Raw genomic sequence first — 22,354 nt, forward strand, 5'->3', positions numbered from 1 at the left:
ACACATGCACAAGTACAAAAAAGAACTGAAAAGGAATGAAAAAAACAGGTCAGAACAAAGGCGTCTCTGCAACTTCAGCTGCCACAGATTCCTCCTTACTCAGCTCTTCCTGCTGCTACCCTCCTGCTCCGTGCTCAATTCTCCTTCGTCACTTCATTTCACTTTTACAACTTGCACGCACATCCTCGATTCCAGTTTCGTTCTCTTCTTCTACTTTTTTCTATTCAGCCACTGCATCCCTCCTCCTGGCGGTGCTCCCTCTGCTCCCTCTGCTTCCTCTGCTACCTCTGCTGCCGCGCTTGGTTTTGTTTGTTGTTTCTGCGTCTCGGCTGCTTATTTCAATAGCTGTACCACCTCAAACTTTCCATTTCGTTGCATTGACAAATATTTCTTTGTGCGCGTTTCCCCATTTCCATTTCCCATTCAACATTTTTCTTTTCCCCATTTCTATTTCGTCGACTCTTATGACTTATGGCTCAGCTTGTCAGCCAGCCACCGCCGCTTCTTCCACGTGTGTGCGCCTTGGCATTCATTAGCCGCATCTCCATCCATCTATCCTCAACATGCAAATTTCCCCAGCCCATGTGCTCTGCTTCTTCCTTTTTTAATTTCTTTTTTAGCTTTTAACTCTCAGTTCTCAGTAGAGCTGACAAAACTTAACATTCCTAGCCTAGAAAGGGAATGAATTGCCTCCTTTTTGAAGAATTGATTCAATTCAATGATTTAGTTCAGTTGGGAGAACTAGTTCACTCAGCTAAACGTATATTGTTCTGCACGAACTCTCTAGTTCATTTCTTCTCGCTTTATTTGAAAATCTAATTTGATGAACGAGTTTGAGAACAAGTTCCATTCAATGATTGAGTTCAATTTAAAGAACTAGTTCACTAAGCTATATGTATTTTGTTCATGATCTACATTAGTTCAGTTGGTTCAGCTGAATTAGTTAACGGAACTACTCCATTAGTTCGATTTAATTAGCCGTTCCACTGGATAAACTTATTTCTGATTGGTTTGATTCTGTAGCTGAAGTCAAAGTTAACTATTTTAACATTAGTTAAGCCTCTTAGCTCATGGTTGGCTCTTGTTTTAGCCGATAGTCATTTAACCTCTAATCATATATCTTCGTCGTCGAATACCTTCCCTCTCACAGAGCAGAGAGAGAGTGAGAGGGGAATTGCAGACTGTTCAGGAAGTGAAGTGCATATAAAAGATTTTGACTTTTGTTTGACAAACGTTTTTCTAGAGAAACGAGACGCATAACACCCTGGCAGTTTCCTGGGGGAAGAGAGAAAGAGAGAGAGAGAGCATATAGATTCGAAGTTGCAATTAAAATACAGCTAGGGAAATAGGCAGCAGAAAGAATCAGAGCGGGTAGAGAAATAGAGGAGGTAACGGCTTGAGGGGTTAGCGAAGGTACCAGTGGATGGGGAGGAGCTAGAGTAAGGGCAGCCAGCCAGCTCGCATATTAGTTCTGTGCCTAATCTCGATGGGGCGACTGGATGGCTGCGTGGGAGTTGAGTCTGGTGTTTAGTTGCATGCCACACACACAGACAGAAAAATGGGGTTAAATTGCACAGAAATCTCTGGCACAAAACGTGGCAAACAGCCCCCGCAGGCAGATGGCGCAGAGTACACCACGCACACACACACAGACACACACACAAAGGCAACAGACGCTTTGCTTTGTTTCGACGCACTTAACACGGCGTTGGCGACATGCACTTGAGCTTGCACAAAAGCCCACTCATAAACAGCAAGAGCTGGGGCAGGCGAGTGGGAGGGAATCACAAGTTAGATGCACTAGACAGACACGAGACAAAACGCAGCCAGACGCTTGTCTAACCCCTCAGTCAAGGCGCAACCCCTTTTTCAAGTCGACCACCCACCGGTGCAGCATGCCACATGCCGCATGCCACATGCGCCGCATGCATTAGAATGTCGACGACGACGACGACGACAACGACGATACGGCTGTCGCCTCTTGTCATGTTGACATAGAATCATTGCCGCTTGCCCCCAGGTTTAGTTGCAAGCAACCCCCAACTGGGTGGCAGGTGCAAAAAAGTGACGACGAAAGACTCGATTGCATGTGCACCTCCCCTCCCCCTCTCCCTCCCCTTCCCATTCCCCATCCCCATCCCCGTGCCCCCGTCCCAGCCGCCTCGCCTCGCCAAAATGAAAGTGAAACATGGTGGTGGCTGGCACATGGAATCCAACCAGAGACCCTGCTTGAGTGCACTTTTTCCACTATTCAAAAGTTTAAGTGGTTGGTGGTGCGTCGGTGGTGCAATCGTTGCTCGAGTTGCATGCATCCGTTTAACAGGGGTTGCAAATCCTGCTGCAGACAGTGCCAATGCCAATGTCGACTGCACCGTGGAAGGTGCAAAGATGACTTCGAGCTACAGCAAAGGCTGGAGCTGTGCATGCAGACGAATCAGCTGCAGCTGCACAGCACTGCAGCTGAAGTGGCAGCTCGATGCTGCTGGGGCAAGCACTTCAGCAGTGCCACCCCGAGACGGCTTCTTGGCCGGGCGCGAAAAGTGAAAGCAGCTCGAGAAAAGGGAAATGCAAACGAGACTTGTGAAAGCAAAACTGGTTGGGGTTCAACTACGTCGCATGCAGATCGAGTAAAGCAACAAGATTTTGGAAAGAAGGCCCCGAAAAAGGATTTGCGAATATTGAACCATGGCTGGGACTAGACTTAGACGACAGCAGCTGGATAAGAGGAAAAAAGCAGACGATGAAAGACAACAAGGATTCAGAAACGAAACTCAAAAACGAGAAGCAAGCCCAAGTTAAGCCTGGCTGGAGGACTGGGCTGGATGAAGATGCGATAAGCAAGCCAGTATCCATTTGACTTGAAAGAACTCAGAATGCATAGCAAGTCTAACCGGCCTGCCACCTCGAGAAAAAGAAATGCGAGCGCGAAAAGTGATTCGGAATTGAAAAGTGGGTTGGGCTTATTTCGAAGGAAAATAACGAAAGAATTGCAAATGGAAACCTGGTTAGGTTGGTTTATTTTTGATTGGGGTTGGGGGTTGGGGTTGAGAGTTGGGGGTTAGGATTGGGGCAGTCATCGCGCCATCGTTACCATAAAAACCAATGAAATTTCGCTTAGGCTCGCTGCGTGCTGCGCTTTACGAGCCGTCCCTCAGGGTCCAGAGCAACTCGACTCGGCGACTTCAGCATCAGCATCACCTCCTGTGAAAACCTTCAAAATGAAAGCGAAACGCACTAATGTCCTTAACGGCCGAGCGCGAATTGCCGTATGCCAAGGCATTGGACGTCTGTGCAAATAAAAAAAGTTACCAATGCTCTAGTCGCACTTAGGGGGACTAGCAGATGCCCTCGGCTCCACAGACCCTTTGCGCACAACACTCTGAAAGATGTTGAGAAAGGCTTTCAGCCAGCCTCATGAAATTAGACTTGAATTCTTCAGAAGTCATTCAAAAGACGTCTTTGGCTAACTAGAGCAAAGGAGCAAAATGGCTTCAATAATTTGTATCTAAAGCCGAATTTAATTGACCTACATTACTTCGATCCTTTCAAGCTTACAGTCTTCAGTTTTCAAATACTATATTCAACAACTTATAAACAATTTGTGTAGCGTTTAGCATTTAGAAACTCCAAATCGAATTGTTACTTCGCCTCTTACGCTACAACTCAAAGTTATTTATAAGAAAGAACTCAAGTAGGATTATAGACTCACATTGATCTAGATTAGTGTCACCCTATTTCATAATCAGAACTCAACTCTGTTTAGTTCTAGTTGGTTCCATCTCCATATCTCTTAAGACTAAGCTTGCATATTACAACAATACACCTATGTTCCAATGTACTATGTCCAGACGTCAATGTCCCAAAGTACTATATCCTGCAGGGCACAAGAAAGTAGAAAAGATTGAATGGATTTCGGTCGATCAACTAGGAGTTCTTGTTATGGACTACTACACATATATGCCCCATAGTCTATAGCGATAGGGTAGGACGATATAGAAATTCTTAGAGATTACAATTCAAGAATTCTTCTGACTGGACTCTCGGCCATGTAGCCCCACTCTCAGCACAACTACAGGGTATGTGGAAATATAAAAACTTTGATGTCGTTTAGCCAACACACACACAGACGCACGCACGCACACACATACACAGAAAACAGTTCGCGGGCCTCATGTGCGCGGCGACAGAAGTTTTTATTCCTTTGTTTAGAATAAATATAAATGGGCACGTGTTTTGGGCGATGGCCTCGGCTCGGGCTCTGTTTTTAGTGGTGGCACAGCAGAGCAATTGGGCTGGTGGCATGTGGCAAGTAGCGTGGGGCATGCAGCATGTAGCATGATGCTGGGGTTGCTGGCGCAGTTAAATTTTAATGTGGCCATATCGATATATGCGACCATGAATCTGCCGCCAGCCAAATATCGCGTATGAAATAACATTTCAAACAGAGCGCTACGTGCTAAACACGTCGCTGCCGCTGCCGTTGCCGCTGCCCATGGCTCTGCCTCAATCGACGTCGCCATAAGCGCGAGTAAGACGAGTTAGAAAGCTAGCTTGCCGCATTGCATCTGTCGTAGGCAGTTCAACTGAACAAATCAGTAAAATGAACAATTGAACTTGTTCAATGTGTGATTCACTTGTTCAATCAGTGAACATCTTCAGTCGAACATGAAACCAACTAGTTCTAGTTATCGAACAGTCTCGAATTAACGCATCGAATTGTGCTAGTTCGAGCACAATGAACGAGTTTATCAAATGGAACCAATTCAAGCAATTTTTCTATTTAGTGCAGCAGCAAATCCTAAGCTCATCAACATAAAACTAGTTCTTCTAATGTATAAATTTGAACAAGTTTGTTATGTTACACTGGTAAATGAATTTCAACCAGGTTATAAAATTGAACTAGTTCATCAAATTGAACTAGCTCATCAAATTGAAGTAGTTCATCAATTTGAACCAGTTTATCAAATTGTACTAGCTCATCAAATTGAACTAGTTTATCAAATTAAACTAGTTCATCAAATTGAACTAGTTCATTGAATTAAACTCGAAGATCCAACATTACTGCTTAGCATAGCTGCAAATCTCAAAGTCTTCTCAATGCCATCTGTAGTCACACATGTAAATTAATATGTTGCTGGTCCAGCGATGAACTAGGCGTCGGTGGCAGGTCCAGCGTTGATCGGGTATTTATAGTCTTAATCAATAAGTTGCTGGTCCAGCTATGAGCTAGGCGTCGGTGGCAGGTCCAGCGTTGATCGGGTAATTATAATCTTCTTATGATGATTATGTTGGAGGGTTTGACTTCACCCCCTTTTCTATTAACTGGCCTTGTGGCTCAGCAATGATCAGAAATATAACAATTTGATTACGGCGGTGTGCCGGAGTAGTGCGGGTTTATTCTTCAAACTTCAATGCAAAACTGATTTTTAGCTACATAGAATATTTCACTTAAGCTAAGCCAAAACTCGCATCACACCACAATGTCATGGTCGGCAAGCCGACTCAGCAATCTTAGGCAATAACGGAAACTCTTGCAGTAAACAAAAGTATCTGGTTACCGCCGCTGACCATTGCAGTTATAGCGCGCTGATACAAAGTATGCAGTGTCGCAATTGCGAGGGCTGTTTCTTAACTTACGAAACACGCGATAGCGAGGGTTGGTTATAAACTTATGAAATACCCTATATTAAATGTTATGTGTTAACTACTCCCCCTTCAAGTGTAAGGCCGCCCTCGGCCGACCCAATTCCGGCGACGACTTCTCGTAATTGCTTCGCAGACTTCCTTGCGTCGATGAACCGCCAAAGGGTGAGGCCAATGCAGATTAAAGCACAGCATATACCTCCAATGATGAATGCCACACGATAAGCTTGATCAGTTCCGGCGTCTTTCTTGAATTGCTGTATCTCCTCCAAATTACGTTCATTTAAACGATGAAGATAAGGGAGGCTGAGGACATCTTGGCTGGCAGTGATGTTCAGCAAGGGAGAGTTGGCAATGCCCGGGACTCTATTGCGTACGTTGTTGTGGTTGTAAAACAGAGTCCCGTTGATCGCGACTCGGTCCCCGAACGTAATGAGATGCGTGCCGTGTACTTGGATTTCAGTGCCGTTATCCACCTGGATCCTTGCGGACCCGTCGTTAAGAATGATGATTCCATCATCTACGTGGGTGATTATTTCCAGGTTGCTCGGCTGGATTTCACAGTGTGCCGTGCCACCTGCATGGAGCTCTTTGGCACATGAACTCTCTAATGCCAGACGACAAAAGGTGGCTCCAGGTGAAGCGGTGCAACTCTGCAGTGTGTGGGTTTTTCCATCGCATTCGGCTATGACGTTGTCAGGCAATCGCAATATGAAATTCTTGTGAATGACAGGATAAATCGTAATTTTTCTGCAAGCTTGTTTAATATGATTTAAATTCCAAAAAAAAAAAAAAATTTTTTTTTTTTTTTTTTTTTTTTTTTTTTTTTTACGTTGGGCGCCAATTAATATGTTGCTGGTCCAGCGATGAACTAGGCGTCGGTGGCAGGTCCAGCGTTGATCGGGTATTTATAGTCTTAATCAATAAGTTGCTGGTCCAGCTATGAGCTAGGCGTCGGTGGCAGGTCCAGCGTTGATCGGGTAATTATAATCTTCTTATGATGATTATGTTGGAGGGTTTGACTTCACCCCCTTTTCTATTAACTGGCCTTGTGGCTCAGCAATGATCAGAAATATAACAATTTGATTACGGCGGTGTGCCGGAGTAGTGCGGGTTTATTCTTCAAACTTCAATGCAAAACTGATTTTTAGCTACATAGAATATTTCACTTAAGCTAAGCCAAAACTCGCATCACACCACAATGTCATGGTCGGCAAGCCGACTCAGCAATCTTAGGCAATAACGGAAACTCTTGCAGTAAACAAAAGTATCTGGTTACCGCCGCTGACCATTGCAGTTATAGCGCGCTGATACAAAGTATGCAGTGTCGCAATTGCGAGGGCTGTTTCTTAACTTACGAAACACGCGATAGCGAGGGTTGGTTATAAACTTATGAAATACCCTATATTAAATGTTATGTGTTAACTTGTATACAAGCACACATCACACACCCACACCCACACCCACACACACATCCACACACACACTCGTCGCTATGTTGTCTGTGCATTTGCCAATGAATATCATATGAGCTTTGAAGCTCACGCAACTCTGAACATATCTTTTTACTTTGCATAAGTTTGCCATGGCTCGAATTCTAATCAATACGCCACGCCTACCTCTTCTCTTCTCTACCCTCCTCTCATCCATTACCTCCCTCGCCCTTCTGCTGCCAAATAAGAAAATGAACCGAAGGAAATTGAACTTTGGCTGCCTTGGCTCAACATTTAATACGTTTCCCACACCAAATTCGTTCACTCTCATTGAACTTTTTGAGCAATGAAACTGTATATAAAGGTCACATAGGATAGGGTATCTACTAGCCTACTGGTGTTCATTATAATATCTGTATGTAGGCTTTATACATATAGTCTCCTAATAGTCTTTCCATATACATATAAAAAATTGATCGACTTATCGGAAAGGAATTATAAGCTTGTACTATATCGGGAAGACATAAATATATATTACAAATTGCAATTATCGGGCTGTTCAATTTCTAGAGCTCGCTGCATTCATACAATCGAACAGATGGCCTCAGGTCGGACTCAACTCACCAGACTGATTGAGACTACATTTACTTTATGGAATCGATCATACTGGGAGCTAATAAACTTAATTAAATTGTTACCTGGGATGCAGAGGCAGATCTTGAGACTACTAAATAATATATAAAACATGGACCATACGCTCGAGGAGAGCAATGAAAATATTCTTACAGAATATCATGGTTTGGTATATTATTGATTCGTTAGTGGCTCACTACAGCTGCAGAATATATATAGATATATATGAGGTTCTATAATATTCCATATCTCGAGTAAGCTTTTAGCGGACACTTGGCTTTTTTTATTGACTAGAAGCTCTATTGGTTCAAAACTTGAAAACAAGTTTTTAAAAGCTTAAAGCTTAAGCTAAGCTAAAGCTATATATTAAGCTTTGTCTTTTAAGCTCAGCACAAACTTTGGCAAGGACAGCATTTTCCATAGCTTACATTTAAGTTCTGCTGAAAGCTTCGAAGCTTGATGAACTGCATAATAAACAATTTACATATTGCCTCAGTATAGAAAGCCTACTTTAGTCATACTCATACTCATACTCTTTCTCTCTCTCTCCCCCACGCTTTGTCTCTATCTCCCTCTTTTTCGTTTTTTCTTTCTCTTTTTTCTCTAATTCAGAAAAGTATTAAGTCGGAAGTTTCCATCTAGGAGATACCCGACACCATAGATATCCAAAATCTGGGCTTGACATTATACCCGGAATTCTCATTTTTACCCGGATTGAAAATTTATTTGAGTTTTATAAAAAATCCAACACGATTTTCATTATTTTTTGTAGAAAAAGTTATCATTAAATTTATTGAAATATTTGTTTTTTTTTTGCTGTTCCTGCCAATGGCTACATATAGACGTCTCTTGATGATTATATAAGTTGTTATTGTTACTGTTCTAGCAAGTACAGTGAAGCTCGCCAAAGCATGGCCACACACATATAAGTATGTCTCTGTCTGTGTGTGTGTGTGTGAAAGTAGTTAATCTATGCACATGAAAATGGGAGAACAGTCCACATATGCATTGACCGCGTCTATGTGTATTTGTGTGTATATATGTGAGTGTGTAAGGGTGTGTGTGTATGTGTGTATGTGTGTATGTGTGTATGTGTGTATGTGTGTATGGTTGTATGTGTGTATGTGTGTATGCGTGTGTGTGTGTGCTTGTGTAATACATTCATGTTGAACTAAGATCATGTCGCTCATATTGCATTGTTTGCTGAATTAACTTAATTTCAAACTCTATATATTTTTGATTTTCCAGACATACATATATATATATATATATATATATATATATATATATATATATAGTTTTCCAAGCTTACACCGAGTCTGGTTATAGCTATCATATATATTAAAATTAATTCAAAATGTTTACAAAAAATTGCATTTTCGACATTACGAAATTCGCTTTCTTTTTACTTTTTCATTAAAAATTTATATATATATATATGTATATATATATATACGTATATATATATACATATATATATATATCTATATATCTATATATATATATTTATATATATATATAATATATATAATGTTATTTTTATATATTTTATTTTGTTTTGTTTTAGTGCAAATTCACATAAATTCAGTCGTGATTAAAAATGGTTTTTTGTTTTCCTATTATCCTTTTTTTACATGTTTCTTTGCTAGTTAAATAAAGCTCTAGGTTTTTAATGGGGCTGCACTCCAATCTAGTATATATATATATATATATATATATATATATATATATATATATATATATATATAAGTAAATGCAGCTCGAACTTAGTTTCAAAGAAGGTTAAACATATTGAACACTCAACTATATATATATATATATATATATATATATATGTCTATGTATATCGATATTCATATACGATAACAATGTTACGCATGTCCTTTTGACGTTACCCCCCTCCCCCTTTATATATATATATATATATATATATATATATATATATATATATATATATATATATAATATATAGTCAAATGTACAATTTGAAAGCAATACTTGTTCAAGCTCCAAAAACAGAGTATATCGATTAGTCACGACTACAAGGCATATATTAAAAACTTTTGCCTCGCTCTTAAGGTGATGGTTTATGCGAGTATATATATATATATTAAATTTCCAAAGTCTAGCTTCAATAACTAGTCTAAAACATCTAAATATCAGACTATAACTAAATGCCAATTGCCGTATAGTAAAGGCTAAGAGTATTCACATACTCAAAGGAGAGACGAATATACTTGCATTTACACTACCTGAGCGAGCATGAAAACTGAGAAAATAGAACAGTTCATTTGCATGAGCCATAACTAGTTCCAAGTGTCAAGTGTGTCAAGTGAGACTTCAAATGTGAAATATATATATACTTGCGCCTACAGCCTGATCTAAGTGATCTTCAATTTTTGCAGTTCCAAATTCTGTTGCATTTCCATAGATCTATAAAACCTGGCAATTCTACAGGGTATATCAATGTGGATACCAGAACATGCTCAATTTTGAACAAATTTCATTATTTGCTATAGCATATATTCGACTACAATGTTCTTGCATAGGTTTTGATTTGAAATTAATTTTGCTTTGAAAGTACAAGAATTTCAAAATATGATAATGCACTCGTATATATATATATATATATATATATATATCGCTATATATATAAGTATATATAACATATATTTAGATCTATATATATAGTTTTAATATTTCGCTATTGTTAGCGCAATGAAAACAAAAAAACCACAGCTAAATATCTAGAAGTACAAATTAGTTTGTTATACTTAAATTATATATGTATATCTATATACATATAGGTGTACGTGTGTGTGTGTATATAGTCCTCTATTTCATATCTATATATATAGCCCATATATTTTATATATATAATTATACATTATATACATATAACATTGCATTTTGAGAATTTGGTGTTCATGTTCAAGTGGTTCCATCCATCAGCTATAAGTCAAACTAGTTTCTAGCTTCTAGTTTCTTGGGATACTGAATCCGATCCGTATATATGTATAGATATACATATATATTATATTTAGATATTGTTATTCACTTAGCTATTAAATTTAAGCAAATGTTGGCGGTGTTTTTTCTGTTATTTGTGCTTCAACTTTTTCTGTTTAGTTTTCGATTTCATGTTTTAAGCGTATTTTAGGCACTCTTCAAATGCGGAAGGCAAAAGGGAAGCCAAAATGAAAGTCAACTATGTTTGCGTGTTAGTCTGAGTGTGTGTGTGTGTATATGTGTGTGTGGGTGCGCGTATGTGTATGTTTCCTTCGAAGAGCGCTCTCTGTGTGTGCATCATTCAAGCTTAGACTGTCACCGCGCTGTTCCATCGATTTGCTTTAAAATATTCTATTATTGCATTCACATTCAAATTCACACACAAAAAACCTTCGTCAATCAATGTCAAAATAAATAAAATGGAGTTCAATCAAAAGTTGCAACAAAAAGAGTGCGAAATCATAAAAATGCATGACTCAATTTAGTTGCACAATTGAATAATTTTGAAAAATTATTTACAGAAGAGCAAAATCATGGGTGATTGAATGCTTCATTGATTCATTGATGTTTTTAAATAAGGGCTTGTTCGTTTTTGTTGTCTTTCCAATTGCTGTCAAAGCTAATTTTAGCTGGGCTGTCTCGATGGATGACTCTTTGATTGATTGATGTGAATGATGGACAGACTGTTGACCTTGTTGATTTATGAGTTTTGGCTAATTTTAGCATTTGCTGATTGATGGCTGTTTGACTTAATGATTGATGTGTTTAGGCAAATGATTGTTGGCTTTTCAATCTTCCCAATTGCTGGCAACGAGAATTTATGCTTAGTTAGGCTGCTTTTCAAATTCTGTTGCTAATGTTTTAATAATAATGATTGAACTGATTGACTAATGATTGAACTGATTAGTTGTGTTACTCCAACTACTGTCAAATAGGATTCTTTCAATTCGTTTCTGTTATAGGTCTGCTTGATTAATGGCGCTTTAATTGATTGATGCATTCAAGTTAATGATTGAATGATTGACTGCATGACTTTTAACTTTAATTCTCCAATCGTCGCCAAAAAGGATCTTTGTTGCAGTATTTGTTTGGCTCTTTCTTAATATTTAGTTTTTTTTATTTGATGTACATATTTGTTGTTTTTGCTGCTTCTGTTGTTGTTGTTGTTGTTGTTGTTGTTCATGATGTTTGTGGCTTGTCTTTGTTATATTAAGTAAGCTTGGTGTTTGCTGATGGGAGTTACATTTTGTGTTATTTTGGATGGTATGAGCACTCTATGCTCTAAAAGCACTTTAAATTCCAAGACTGCAATTAAACAGAGAGAGAGAGAGAGAGAGAAAGAGAAAAGATAAAGTAAGAGTGGGGGAGAGAGAAAAAAGAAAATAAAGAGAGAGAGAAAGAGGTTGACATCAATTATTAGGTAGTCAAAAATTAAATTGGATATAACAAAATCTTTACTATACATATGTATATATATATATATATATATATATATATATCTAAACCAGAAATCATTTCAATTTGATTTATCTATATAACTACAGTCCTATTACAATAGGTATATCTACGAATTGCACGTACATAAATGCATTAGCTATTGGTCTTTCAAATTAGGATTCTAGTTATAAAAGTATCATATATATACAGATTACAAAGATATATATTTGACTTATGTCGTCATATTAAAGTTCTTAGTCTTATCTGTGTGTGTGAGAGTGTGTGTCTTAACATTGAGTTGCAAATAACAGTTAAATTTGCTAAATTAGCTCAATATGCTAAATTAGTTCTATCTGATGAGCTAGTTCAATCTGCTGAATAAGTACCACTTGATAAACAACATCCATTTGATGAACAATATTAATTCAATATGCTTCACTACTTTAATTTAACAAATTAGACCAGTTTGCTGAATTCGTTGGATTCGCTCAACTAGTTTAATTCGCTGAATAGTTCGTTCACATTCATATTTTTCATATCGTTCAGTTAATTAAGTTGCTTGAATCGTTCATAAACGATTTTCAATTAGCTTAGTTATTCAGTCGATCATCATCGATTGATGAACAGAGCTGTTGAACACAATAGAACGAATACATAAAATATCATTCGTTTATGAATGACTGAATTCTATGGTTCACAGATCACTGAACTAGTTCAGCAGCTGACTTTCGTTACCCGTCCAATCGAACACATTGTGCATTTTAGGGGTTGTATATATAATGTATATAATTAAACAAGGCAAAGCTGAATTTAAATACATACATACACATACACGACATCTACATGCATCCACCTACAGCAGTTACTTTTGTGTAACTTATTTGAATGTGACAATTACAAGATAGAATCGGTGGGGCTGCTGTTGATGCATGTCAAACTCTTGCGTCTTATCAGTTAGTCAGCAAATCAGCCAATGAGCATAGTGGCTCTTGATACATATCAAGCTTTTTTCTATGGGAAATCCATTGCGAACAGATAGTAAGCATTATCAACTAATCAGCTGTTAAATGGTTAATTAAGCAATGTTATGGTTAATGGCTTGATTTATCTACTTAGATATAGATGTATGTATATATATATGCAAATACAATTCTATCTCCCTCTCTCTCTCTAGCTCTCTTTGTATTCTTCTCTAATAGAATCCACGTTTGCTTACATTCGCGAACCCTTCTGCTGCAGAACCTTGGCGCGATCATTCAGCTCCAATTCACGTCCTGCTGTCGAGCCGCATTCTTTGGAGACAACGCAAAGGAACTCATTATTTTCGAATGGGCCATAGTTTGAGTATTGCATGCCAACGCTTATCAGCTGCTCAAACCGCCAGCCATCCGAAAGCGTGGAGATCATCTGAAACAGAGGAAAGTTGAAGATTATTATTACACCTGTTTAACAGTGGGTTGCCATGGTTATTACCTGTGTTAATTCCTGTTCGCGACATTGCAGCACACGATAGACGCGCTTTTTGTCCGCATGTGGACGCTGCGATTAAAAGCAAAAATAAAATCCAATTACAAACGTGACTTTGGACGGATAGACAGGCACTCACCTGATCTCTATGGCTGATGCACTCCTTGAGCAGCGCAATTAGCTGCGTCACATTGTAGAACTCAGCCTCCTCCAGTACTCCCTCCTCGGAGACGCCGTCCAAAACGAGTTTTCCGTGGCGTAAATAATTGAGCACAGGCGCAAAATACTTTGGATCTCTGTCAATCAAATATGCGCCTGTCTCATCCTATAATTCGGAAAAGTCGAAACCAATTAGTCCAATATATTCTACACATACATATCTATATACTACATATATATATATATATAAATATACATATATGTCTAATTGGAAATGTGTCAAGAAGTTAAGCCTATGTGACCATTCGAAATGCAAGGCAGACAAAGCCAATGCAATGAGCAGGTGAAAGGATTATGTTTACCCTGTAGACAACCATTCGAAAAGGATTATATTGGTTTTAATAGGAATCAGTTGAACCCATAAAATGTGTATATATAAAAACTATCAATGTCTGCCCTCTCAAAAGCTAGAGTTAAAATCTGATAAGTATATAAAGTATATACACATTAGTATATACACATCTTGGGTAAAGGATATCTGCTAGTCGAGCATTGCAGACTGTGTACCATTCCTAGTTGTTTTGTACTCAAATTGCCATTATATATTCCGGCATAACTCATATAGTGATACAGACATATACAGTAATGGCCTTTCGCTATGCATTGTAGTCATTTATTATTGTAAATGATTTACACAAGAGTTACCAGACGGACAGACAGACAGACAGGCAGACGAACAGTTAGATAGCCAGTTAGTCTGTCTGCTTTTGAGCTATGTGAATTTTGTTTTCATATACCCCGGACACCTATGCATGTATGTAATGGAGTATATGCGATTGTTGATTGTCTTATTAAACGCAATTCGAATTGCTAAACAAGTTTTATGAAATCTATAGGGTATATAAAAGTGAAAAGTAGATTTCGAAATTTATAGCGAATATTATGTGTTCATAATATCAACATTAACATAGTTCGTATACATATCGATTACTATTAATATTTACAATATTTTTTTATGCAATCGAAGCATATGCATATGTATATCGCTTATAATTATTATTCCATATTATCTTTCAACATCGATCTATATAGTATTTTACATGCGCTACAAACATCTTATTCAGTAAAGAGATGCGTTAGGTTAACGCTGATTAAAGGGTATCTGCTAGTCGGTCAGCAATATATGTTTTCCGGTTCTTCAATCAATTTAAACGGCCACATCGCCCAAAACAGACTCATCAGACCGTTCATCTAGGTACCAGCCCGACTGCCCGATATATTTATATATATAAATACATATATATATGTATGTACACACGTATGGCATGTGGGTGCCTTAATTGGCGGGCACTGAGCTTCGGGCTGCCTTGGCATCAGTTTTGGCGTAGCGGGCGGAAGCAGAGGCGGAGGATAGGGGAAAAAATTTAATCAATAACAAAAGCGAGCAAGTAAAAACAATCAAACAAAAATAAACAAACGGGCAAACTTTTTTATTGAAAACTATAAGCAGAGACAGAGGCAGAGCCAATAGCAGAAGCAATGGCAAAAGTAGAGACAGATTTAAAGATTTAAAAAGAATCAAAGGCAGAGGCAGGAGCAAAGGCCTAAAGACAAAGACAGGGGCAAAGCCAAAGTCAGAGGCAGACGACGAAGCAAATATGAAGAAAATAAATGCATAGCCAAAGACTAAAGGCACAACCAGGGGCAAAAGCAAAAGGCAAACGCACCAACAAAGACAACGGCTGAAGCAGCGGCAGAGGCAGCGAACACATTTCGACATTAATAATGGTCAAACAATTCGAATCGCTTTGTTTATAAATTTCGAAAATCGTAAATATAATTCAGGCATGGTACATATGTTATAGATTATCCACATATATATTTTCATATATTTATGATAGCTAAAAACATGTCTAGATTTATGTGGGCGATACACATATATATGTAGAAAATTGTGCTTAACGTGCGTTGGCCACACCCCCCAGCAAGCCAAGGACTCGGGCAACAACAGCAACAGAATATAAATAAAGCAGAAAAGAAAACAAAAAAACTGGTTTCGGATACAACAGTAACATGCATACACATGCATAACTAAGGCGTTTGCGTGAGTGTGTGTGTGTGTGACAGAAAGCTCAGCCAATGCAAGTGCAGCCTTGTAAAATACGAACGCAAACACGAATACGAAATCTAGAACTAGAGATAGCATATTCGATAGTATATAGTAAACCCAGAAAAAACATCGTATGTATATGTATATACATATGTCAAATATTCTATATTCATATATATTGTATATTCATATATATACCATAAATCACATTTGTATAAATATCTAATTTGTGATTCAAATCAGTAAAGGAAATAAATAAATTTATTTTGTTTATTTGCACGACAAATAGAAAAATAGTATCTTATCTTTACTGATTTAGAAGTAATCTGCAATTGCAAATTTTTTTGATTACAAACTTTTGCAACTATTGAACTATGCGTGTCACGATACTCTCTCCACTCATCTATGCAGCCGAGTATAAAGGGATAACGTCGAGTGGAGTTCGGTGTGGCCCTGGCTGCTGCTTTAGCGGCTGCTGTCGTTGTTCTTGTTGGAACTGTAATTGTTCGCAGAATAAACTGTATGTTGAGCCTGCTGTTTATGTGTGTATGTGTTCGCATACTTGCATACGTGTTTATACTTTGGCTTACAATTTTTGGACAATTATAACATAGCTGGCAGCCATGAGCGCAATGGCCGCTACGCACACATACGAATATATCGATGCATTGTTCTGTTTATGCATGTAACTACAGTGAAAACTCGCTAACATAGCCCTGACTAACTTCTCAAAATCCTTTGAGAATAAAAAAGTATACTAAATGAAAATAATATATAAATTAAAAAAAAAAATAATAATTTTATACACATATGCTTACTATAAATAAATTAATAAATTAATTTTTAGGCGCAAGGAGCTTCATTCACGTTTTTGTGTATACATGTGTGTGTTTGTGTCTATTGTATATATATCGCATATCGTTTGTGTGTGTTTGTGTATTTATGTATGTAAACTCACCCGATCTGATATCAAATCGCAGTCCTCTTGTATAAGGCGCGACAGAAAGGAATTGGGGTCACGGGAGAGCGTTGTTTTGGTGGTTAGAAAATAGGTGCCACCCACATTTAGTTTGACCCATTGGTCTGTGCCCTGTTTCTTTAGCACATTTGGGCTCTTCCGTGAGTTAATAAACACTGTGCTCATGTTGTTGTTGTTGGTGTAACTGTTGATGTTGATGCGTCTGCAGCTGTTGGTTGCTGTTTATATTGCGCTGCCTTTGCGAAGATGAGTATGAAATGCGAATTGGCGAATGCGCTCCCGTTAGTTATTACTGTTATGTTGAATCAAGTGTCACAGCTATTGCTATTGCATTGCAGCCCAATAATATCCAGTTAGCATACAAGCAAATACATATGCATCCACACACATACATAAATGCATGTATCTACATATACACGTGGTTGCGCTCCTTCCGTTAACTGTTAGTATAGACCAGAGCAATTATTATTGTCGTCGTCGTCGTCGCCCAAATTGTCACCTTATTTGAAGTTTCTTTTCCCCTGCGTTACGCAGTGTTGCCTTGAAATTATCTTTTTGTTTCTCTATTTCTCTCCCTTTCTAGCACAAGCTCTTTCTCGCAGTGTGTGCTGGCTTGCTTGCGCGCGTATATGTGTGTGTGTGTATATATATGAGTGTGTGCTTGTCCAGTTTCAACTCATGCTTTTGACCAGCGTCTTTGTTTGCGTCTTTATAATTGTTGAAATTGTTCTCTCTTTTTTGCTACACTATTCTACTGCGTTCCGCTACGCGCCGCGTTTTTATCTATATAGCCACGTTTTGGTTTGTGAAACTCATTTATGTCACCGTTCCATTTGCATTTGATGATGGCAAATTACTTTTCAATGAGCATTAAAAAACAAAACACTGCGAAATACCGATTGATTGTGGAGGCTACGACGATAGCCTATCGATATATATACACCATTCAACTAAGCGATAAGTGTGCAGCAACGTAGTTTATGCAGATAGCTTGAAAGACATCGCTATAGAAATGCTAAATGCTATAAAACAAATATACGATAAATTGGTATTTACATTTAAATAAAAAAATATTTAAGCCAATGATTCATGTGTACTTAGAAGCATATGCTGGCATATAAGCATTCGAGCACTGTTCCATAAATAAATATCGATAGCTACGCATTAGGCTAGAGTGGACAAAAGCTGTCTGCTACAAAACAGGCCACTATTTTAAAGATATCATTCAAGTAAGGCGCCAAATAACGAAAATAAGCGTTTATCTGGGTTTTTAAACAAATCTGTTAAGCAACTTGCGCAGACGCTTTTAGTTTACCAACAGCGGCTGAGTGCAACAGACGTGCAAGATGAAACTGGAAATAACGCTTCTGTGTATATTTTTATTAGCATTCGCTTCGCCCACGCCCATGCTATATAAACGCAATCCAGATGAGAAATACGAAGCGGGTAAAATTATTCGACTTATAATATGACCTTTTACTTTTAATATGGTTAATAAACATTGCAGATCTAGTTGCCATTTCGTCAACTGTCATACCGTTGACCGTGCTGGAAGTCAGCTATGGCCTGGGCGGCAAACCGAGCGACGAATACAAGGCCGCCTACCTGCGCAAGCTGCGTAAACAGGTGCAACAAAGGGCGGAGGCTCAAGCCAGCGGCAATTCGACAATCATTCGAGCTGTGAGCGAAATTTCAGAATTGCCGCCAGCGCCCACGGATGCAGATGCTCTGATCACAGGTGAGTCAAATCCAGTTGCAGCAGCTGAAAGCATGACTAATCCAAATTCTTACTTGCAGTCAAATCTAAGCAACTGGAGAAGGCCAAAGTCAAGGCTGTCTAGAAAGCATAGCGCAGCAGACCAGCCAGCCAGTCAGCCAGCCAGTCAGTCAGCCAGCCAGACAGCCAGACAGTCAGCCAGCCAGCTCGACCAGTCGTCGTTATTTTTGCGTTGGCGTCTGCTATGATATCATTGCCAGAGTCCATTTTTTTGAGCTAGTTAATAAATTGTACGATTCGAAGTGGTTTTTGCCTAATTTGGTCGCGATGATGCCGCACCAAAAATTTTTTTCAAGTTAAGATTGTGACCGACCCCCTTAGCCCCTCCCTTCCACTCTCTCCAATCTTGCCAAACCGGAAGGAAATCGAATTGAACCAAAAAATATTATGTAATGCAGTTTAGAGAGCTCGAAAGTTGCAGTTGTGTGTAACTAACTGCACGATACTCTGTAAAAGAGCTACAAATAACAAACACAGATACAGATACAGATACAAATACAGATACAGATACAGATATACGTACTAATACAGCTACAGATACAGATAAGCATAACCAATATACCCTATTTCCTCGCTACGGCAGGGTATGAGAAACAACCTCATGTGGTTCAATGTTAGCTCGATTTCGAAATTAGATTTCGATTCTGATATCCTGTGCCATGGCTAGGAGATGGGGAGGTTGGGCAGGAGGTGGCTGGGCCACTGAAAGAATTATGATTAAATCAAACGAAAAATGACGAGCAACGACAAAATGACAACAAACAGGATGAACAAGGATAATAAAAAGCAAAAAGATGAAGTTGAAAAAAGATAAATGACAGCGCCAAAGTGAAAAAGATGTCCGAACCGAAGCGAACAAACATTTCATATAGTTAAAGCCTCTCACCCACACACTCTCCCGCTCTCTGGGTTTTGGACAAATGGCATTTCATAAAAAATGAAGAGCAAAAGGTTTTTCGTTGTGTTTAACAGCAAGATAAATTAACAGCTAGTTATCATTAGCACACGCTATTGCCTCCGCATCTCTCCACCCTTCTCTCTGTGTTTCTCTCTCTTGCTCTCGCTCTCTCTTCTCACTTCCGCTGAGCTTGATAAATCGTATCGTATTTTCTGGGAACCTTCATAACTTAGCTGCCCATTGAATTGAATGAAGTGAAGACTTTGCTTGAATTGTTTATTTTCTTGAAGTGCAGCCAACTTAACAAGTGCCATAAATACAGGTCAACTGTTTGGATAAATTCGTTCATTTGCGTTGCCTAACGTTTTGCAACACTGGCTTGTTATGTAGGGATCTCTGAGTGCAAGCGAAGCCCACTTAGCAGTGTGTAGCACAGCCTCTTCTTCCTCCACTTAAGTGTTGCCAGGTAGCAAGTTGGACTGTTGCAGCCGATCGTGGCCGACTGCACGATACTCGCTCGTATGCAACTGCAAAAGCTGAGGGCAACCTCTAAAACTGTGTGGACTTGGCTGGCCTCGCCTGTAGCGGCTGTTTACGTGAAAGCTAAACACTCCATCAGATGAGAGGGCAGACACAAATATCTTAGCCCATTTGATCTTCCATCTTTAGTCTTTAGTCTTTCAACCTTTTCTTTTATCTTTCATGGTTAATCTTTCAACTTTCGTCTTTCATCTTCTATCTCGACCTCTCGATCTCTATTTATCTATCTATCTCTTCTCTTTTTTCTTACATCTTCCATCTTCCATCTTCTATCTTCTTTCATCTCGCATCTCTGCTCTTCCTTTCTCTTCACAACCAATATACTCGCTTTGACACTTAGTGAACCAGTATGAAAAGTGGATGTAGCTAAATAAACACAAATTCAAATTGCAAATTGAAGATGCAAAGACGAGTAGCTCGACAAATCGAACAGCACAAATTGTAATATGTCTCTCTCTCTCCCTCCCTCTGTGTGTGTATGTGTGTGCGTGTGTATTCAGCTTAACTTCACATCGAGCTAAGCACTCAAAGTGAAAGCTGAGGAAATGCGAGGCGCATATCGGCAAAGCCAAAAAGCCGACAACTGCGTGCTGAGCAAACATTAGTCAAGCAGAAGGACTTCGACATGGACTCGGACAGGGACATTCAAACTGGGTAAGGTTCTTGCACACGCACACGCACACGCTCACGCCCACGCCTACGCCCACGCACACACGAACACGAGCACGTGGTACCTGTCTCGCCGACGCTTTTAGTTGTCAGTTTGCCATTTGCCTCGCTGCCTGTTTATTTGCTCAAATGCCCTAGAGCAGGGTATTATAAACTACTCAGGCCTTATGTAGTGCTTCGTCGGCATGGAGCATATAGTTGACTAGGTATATATATCATATATGTACATATATATATATATATACCTTCTCTCATATCTTCACTGTGCACTCTCCTCTGTAAATGATCTTCTCTACCTTTTCTTTTCTCTCTTCTCTCTATCTCTCACTCACTTTTCTCTTAGCTTCTTTTAAGTTCCACATCTCTCTACTCTCCTTTATTGTAGTTTGTTTCTTATCTTTACTCTTTATACTTCTCTTCTCTTCCCTACTCTTTCTTTATCTTCTCTTGAAAGGGTATTCGAATGTTGAGTGTTTTCCTTTTCGTTTTATTTCTCAGTTTTTCATTGTTGTATTGTTTGAGTTGTTAGCGAGCTTAGCATTCCACACAACCACACTCTCCCCTTCCCCTCCCCGCTCTCTCCCTCACTATCTCCCTCTTCGACTCCCTCTTTGCCTCGGCTGTTTCTTATTGAAATCGGTGTCCTGTCAATGTAGTTGTCACACGCAAGCTGCCTGGCTGCCTGGCTGCCTGCCTGATGCTTTATTGTCGATTCCCGCAAGTGCCAGTCTGTGAAGTCAAGCAAACTCATGCAAACACACACACACACACACACACACACACACACACACACACACACACACACATTGGCATATGCTGTGTGCGCCTAAGGGTATGCAGCATTTCATGTTCTGTGGCTGTGGCAAAAGTCGAAACAATTGATGTTGTGTGAAAAATTGAAATGAGAGTTGCCATAAGTGGGTCCATTGAATGAACTAGTTCAGTTCAATTTGATTGGCTAGTTCAAAGTGCTGAACTAACTGAACATTTTCGATCACGATGAATAAATGAACCATCAGTGAACTAGCTCAATAGTTCATTATACAATTAAGCGAACTTAATTGAACGAGCTGCGAACTGATGCAACACATGATCTTTAGCCCCTATCAAATCAAATGGAACTAGTTCAGCTAGAACTATGAGCTTGTAAGTGAAGCAAACGAATTGATCATGGAAGCTGCACTTCACATAGCTCTGCTGTTCATAGATAACTGAACTAGCTCAGTAGTTAATTTCCGATTCAATTGAACGAACTGACTTGGAATTGGTTCTTTGCCTTACAAGCACGATTTAAATGTATAGTGTATGAATCTGTTAGTGAACTACACGAATCGACCATGGGCATTAAAGTTCACTGAACTAGCTTAGTGGTTCGTTTCACTGACTCGTTCAATTGAACGATATCCCGAATGATTCAACATAGCTGCCAACTCAGCTGCCCCCATCTCCTGCCGCGCTATCCCCTTTACTTCGTATGTGGCATGGAACTAGTTCTCTCTAATATCATAACACGATTCGCAGGAGATAGACACGTATTTAATATGAATGCGTGAACTTACCTAATGAACCTTTTTCCTCCCCTTAATTGTCTGAGCCAGTG

The 22,354-nt window shown here is 39.1% G+C and overlaps 2 protein-coding genes across 2 annotated transcripts; one reads left to right on the forward strand and one right to left on the reverse strand.

The window, feature by feature from the left end:
• Positions 1–11,672: 11,672 nt before the first annotated feature.
• On the reverse strand, positions 11,673–17,783 carry LOC111605112 (BTB/POZ domain-containing protein KCTD5). The gene is made up of 5 exons (XM_023323463.2): positions 16,850–17,783; positions 13,762–13,947; positions 13,629–13,694; positions 13,372–13,562; positions 11,673–12,023 (listed from the first exon to the last, which is right to left on the reverse strand). The coding sequence occupies exons 1-5, from the start codon at positions 17,033–17,035 to the stop codon at positions 12,011–12,013; spliced, it is 642 nt and encodes a 213-aa protein (XP_023179231.1). The 5' UTR covers positions 17,036–17,783; the 3' UTR covers positions 11,673–12,010.
• Positions 17,784–18,094: 311 nt separating this feature from the next.
• On the forward strand, positions 18,095–18,868 carry LOC111605070. Its single transcript, XM_023323405.2, has 3 exons — positions 18,095–18,316; positions 18,378–18,608; positions 18,668–18,868. The coding sequence occupies exons 1-3, from the start codon at positions 18,217–18,219 to the stop codon at positions 18,709–18,711; spliced, it is 375 nt and encodes a 124-aa protein (XP_023179173.2). The 5' UTR covers positions 18,095–18,216; the 3' UTR covers positions 18,712–18,868.
• The last annotated feature ends 3,486 nt before the right edge of the window (positions 18,869–22,354 follow it).

Source organism: Drosophila hydei, unplaced genomic scaffold (assembly GCF_003285905.1).
Source record: "Drosophila hydei strain 15085-1641.00,03,60 unplaced genomic scaffold, DhydRS2 tig00000358-arrow-arrow-pilon, whole genome shotgun sequence".
Lineage (NCBI taxonomy): Eukaryota > Metazoa > Arthropoda > Insecta > Diptera > Drosophilidae > Drosophila > Drosophila hydei.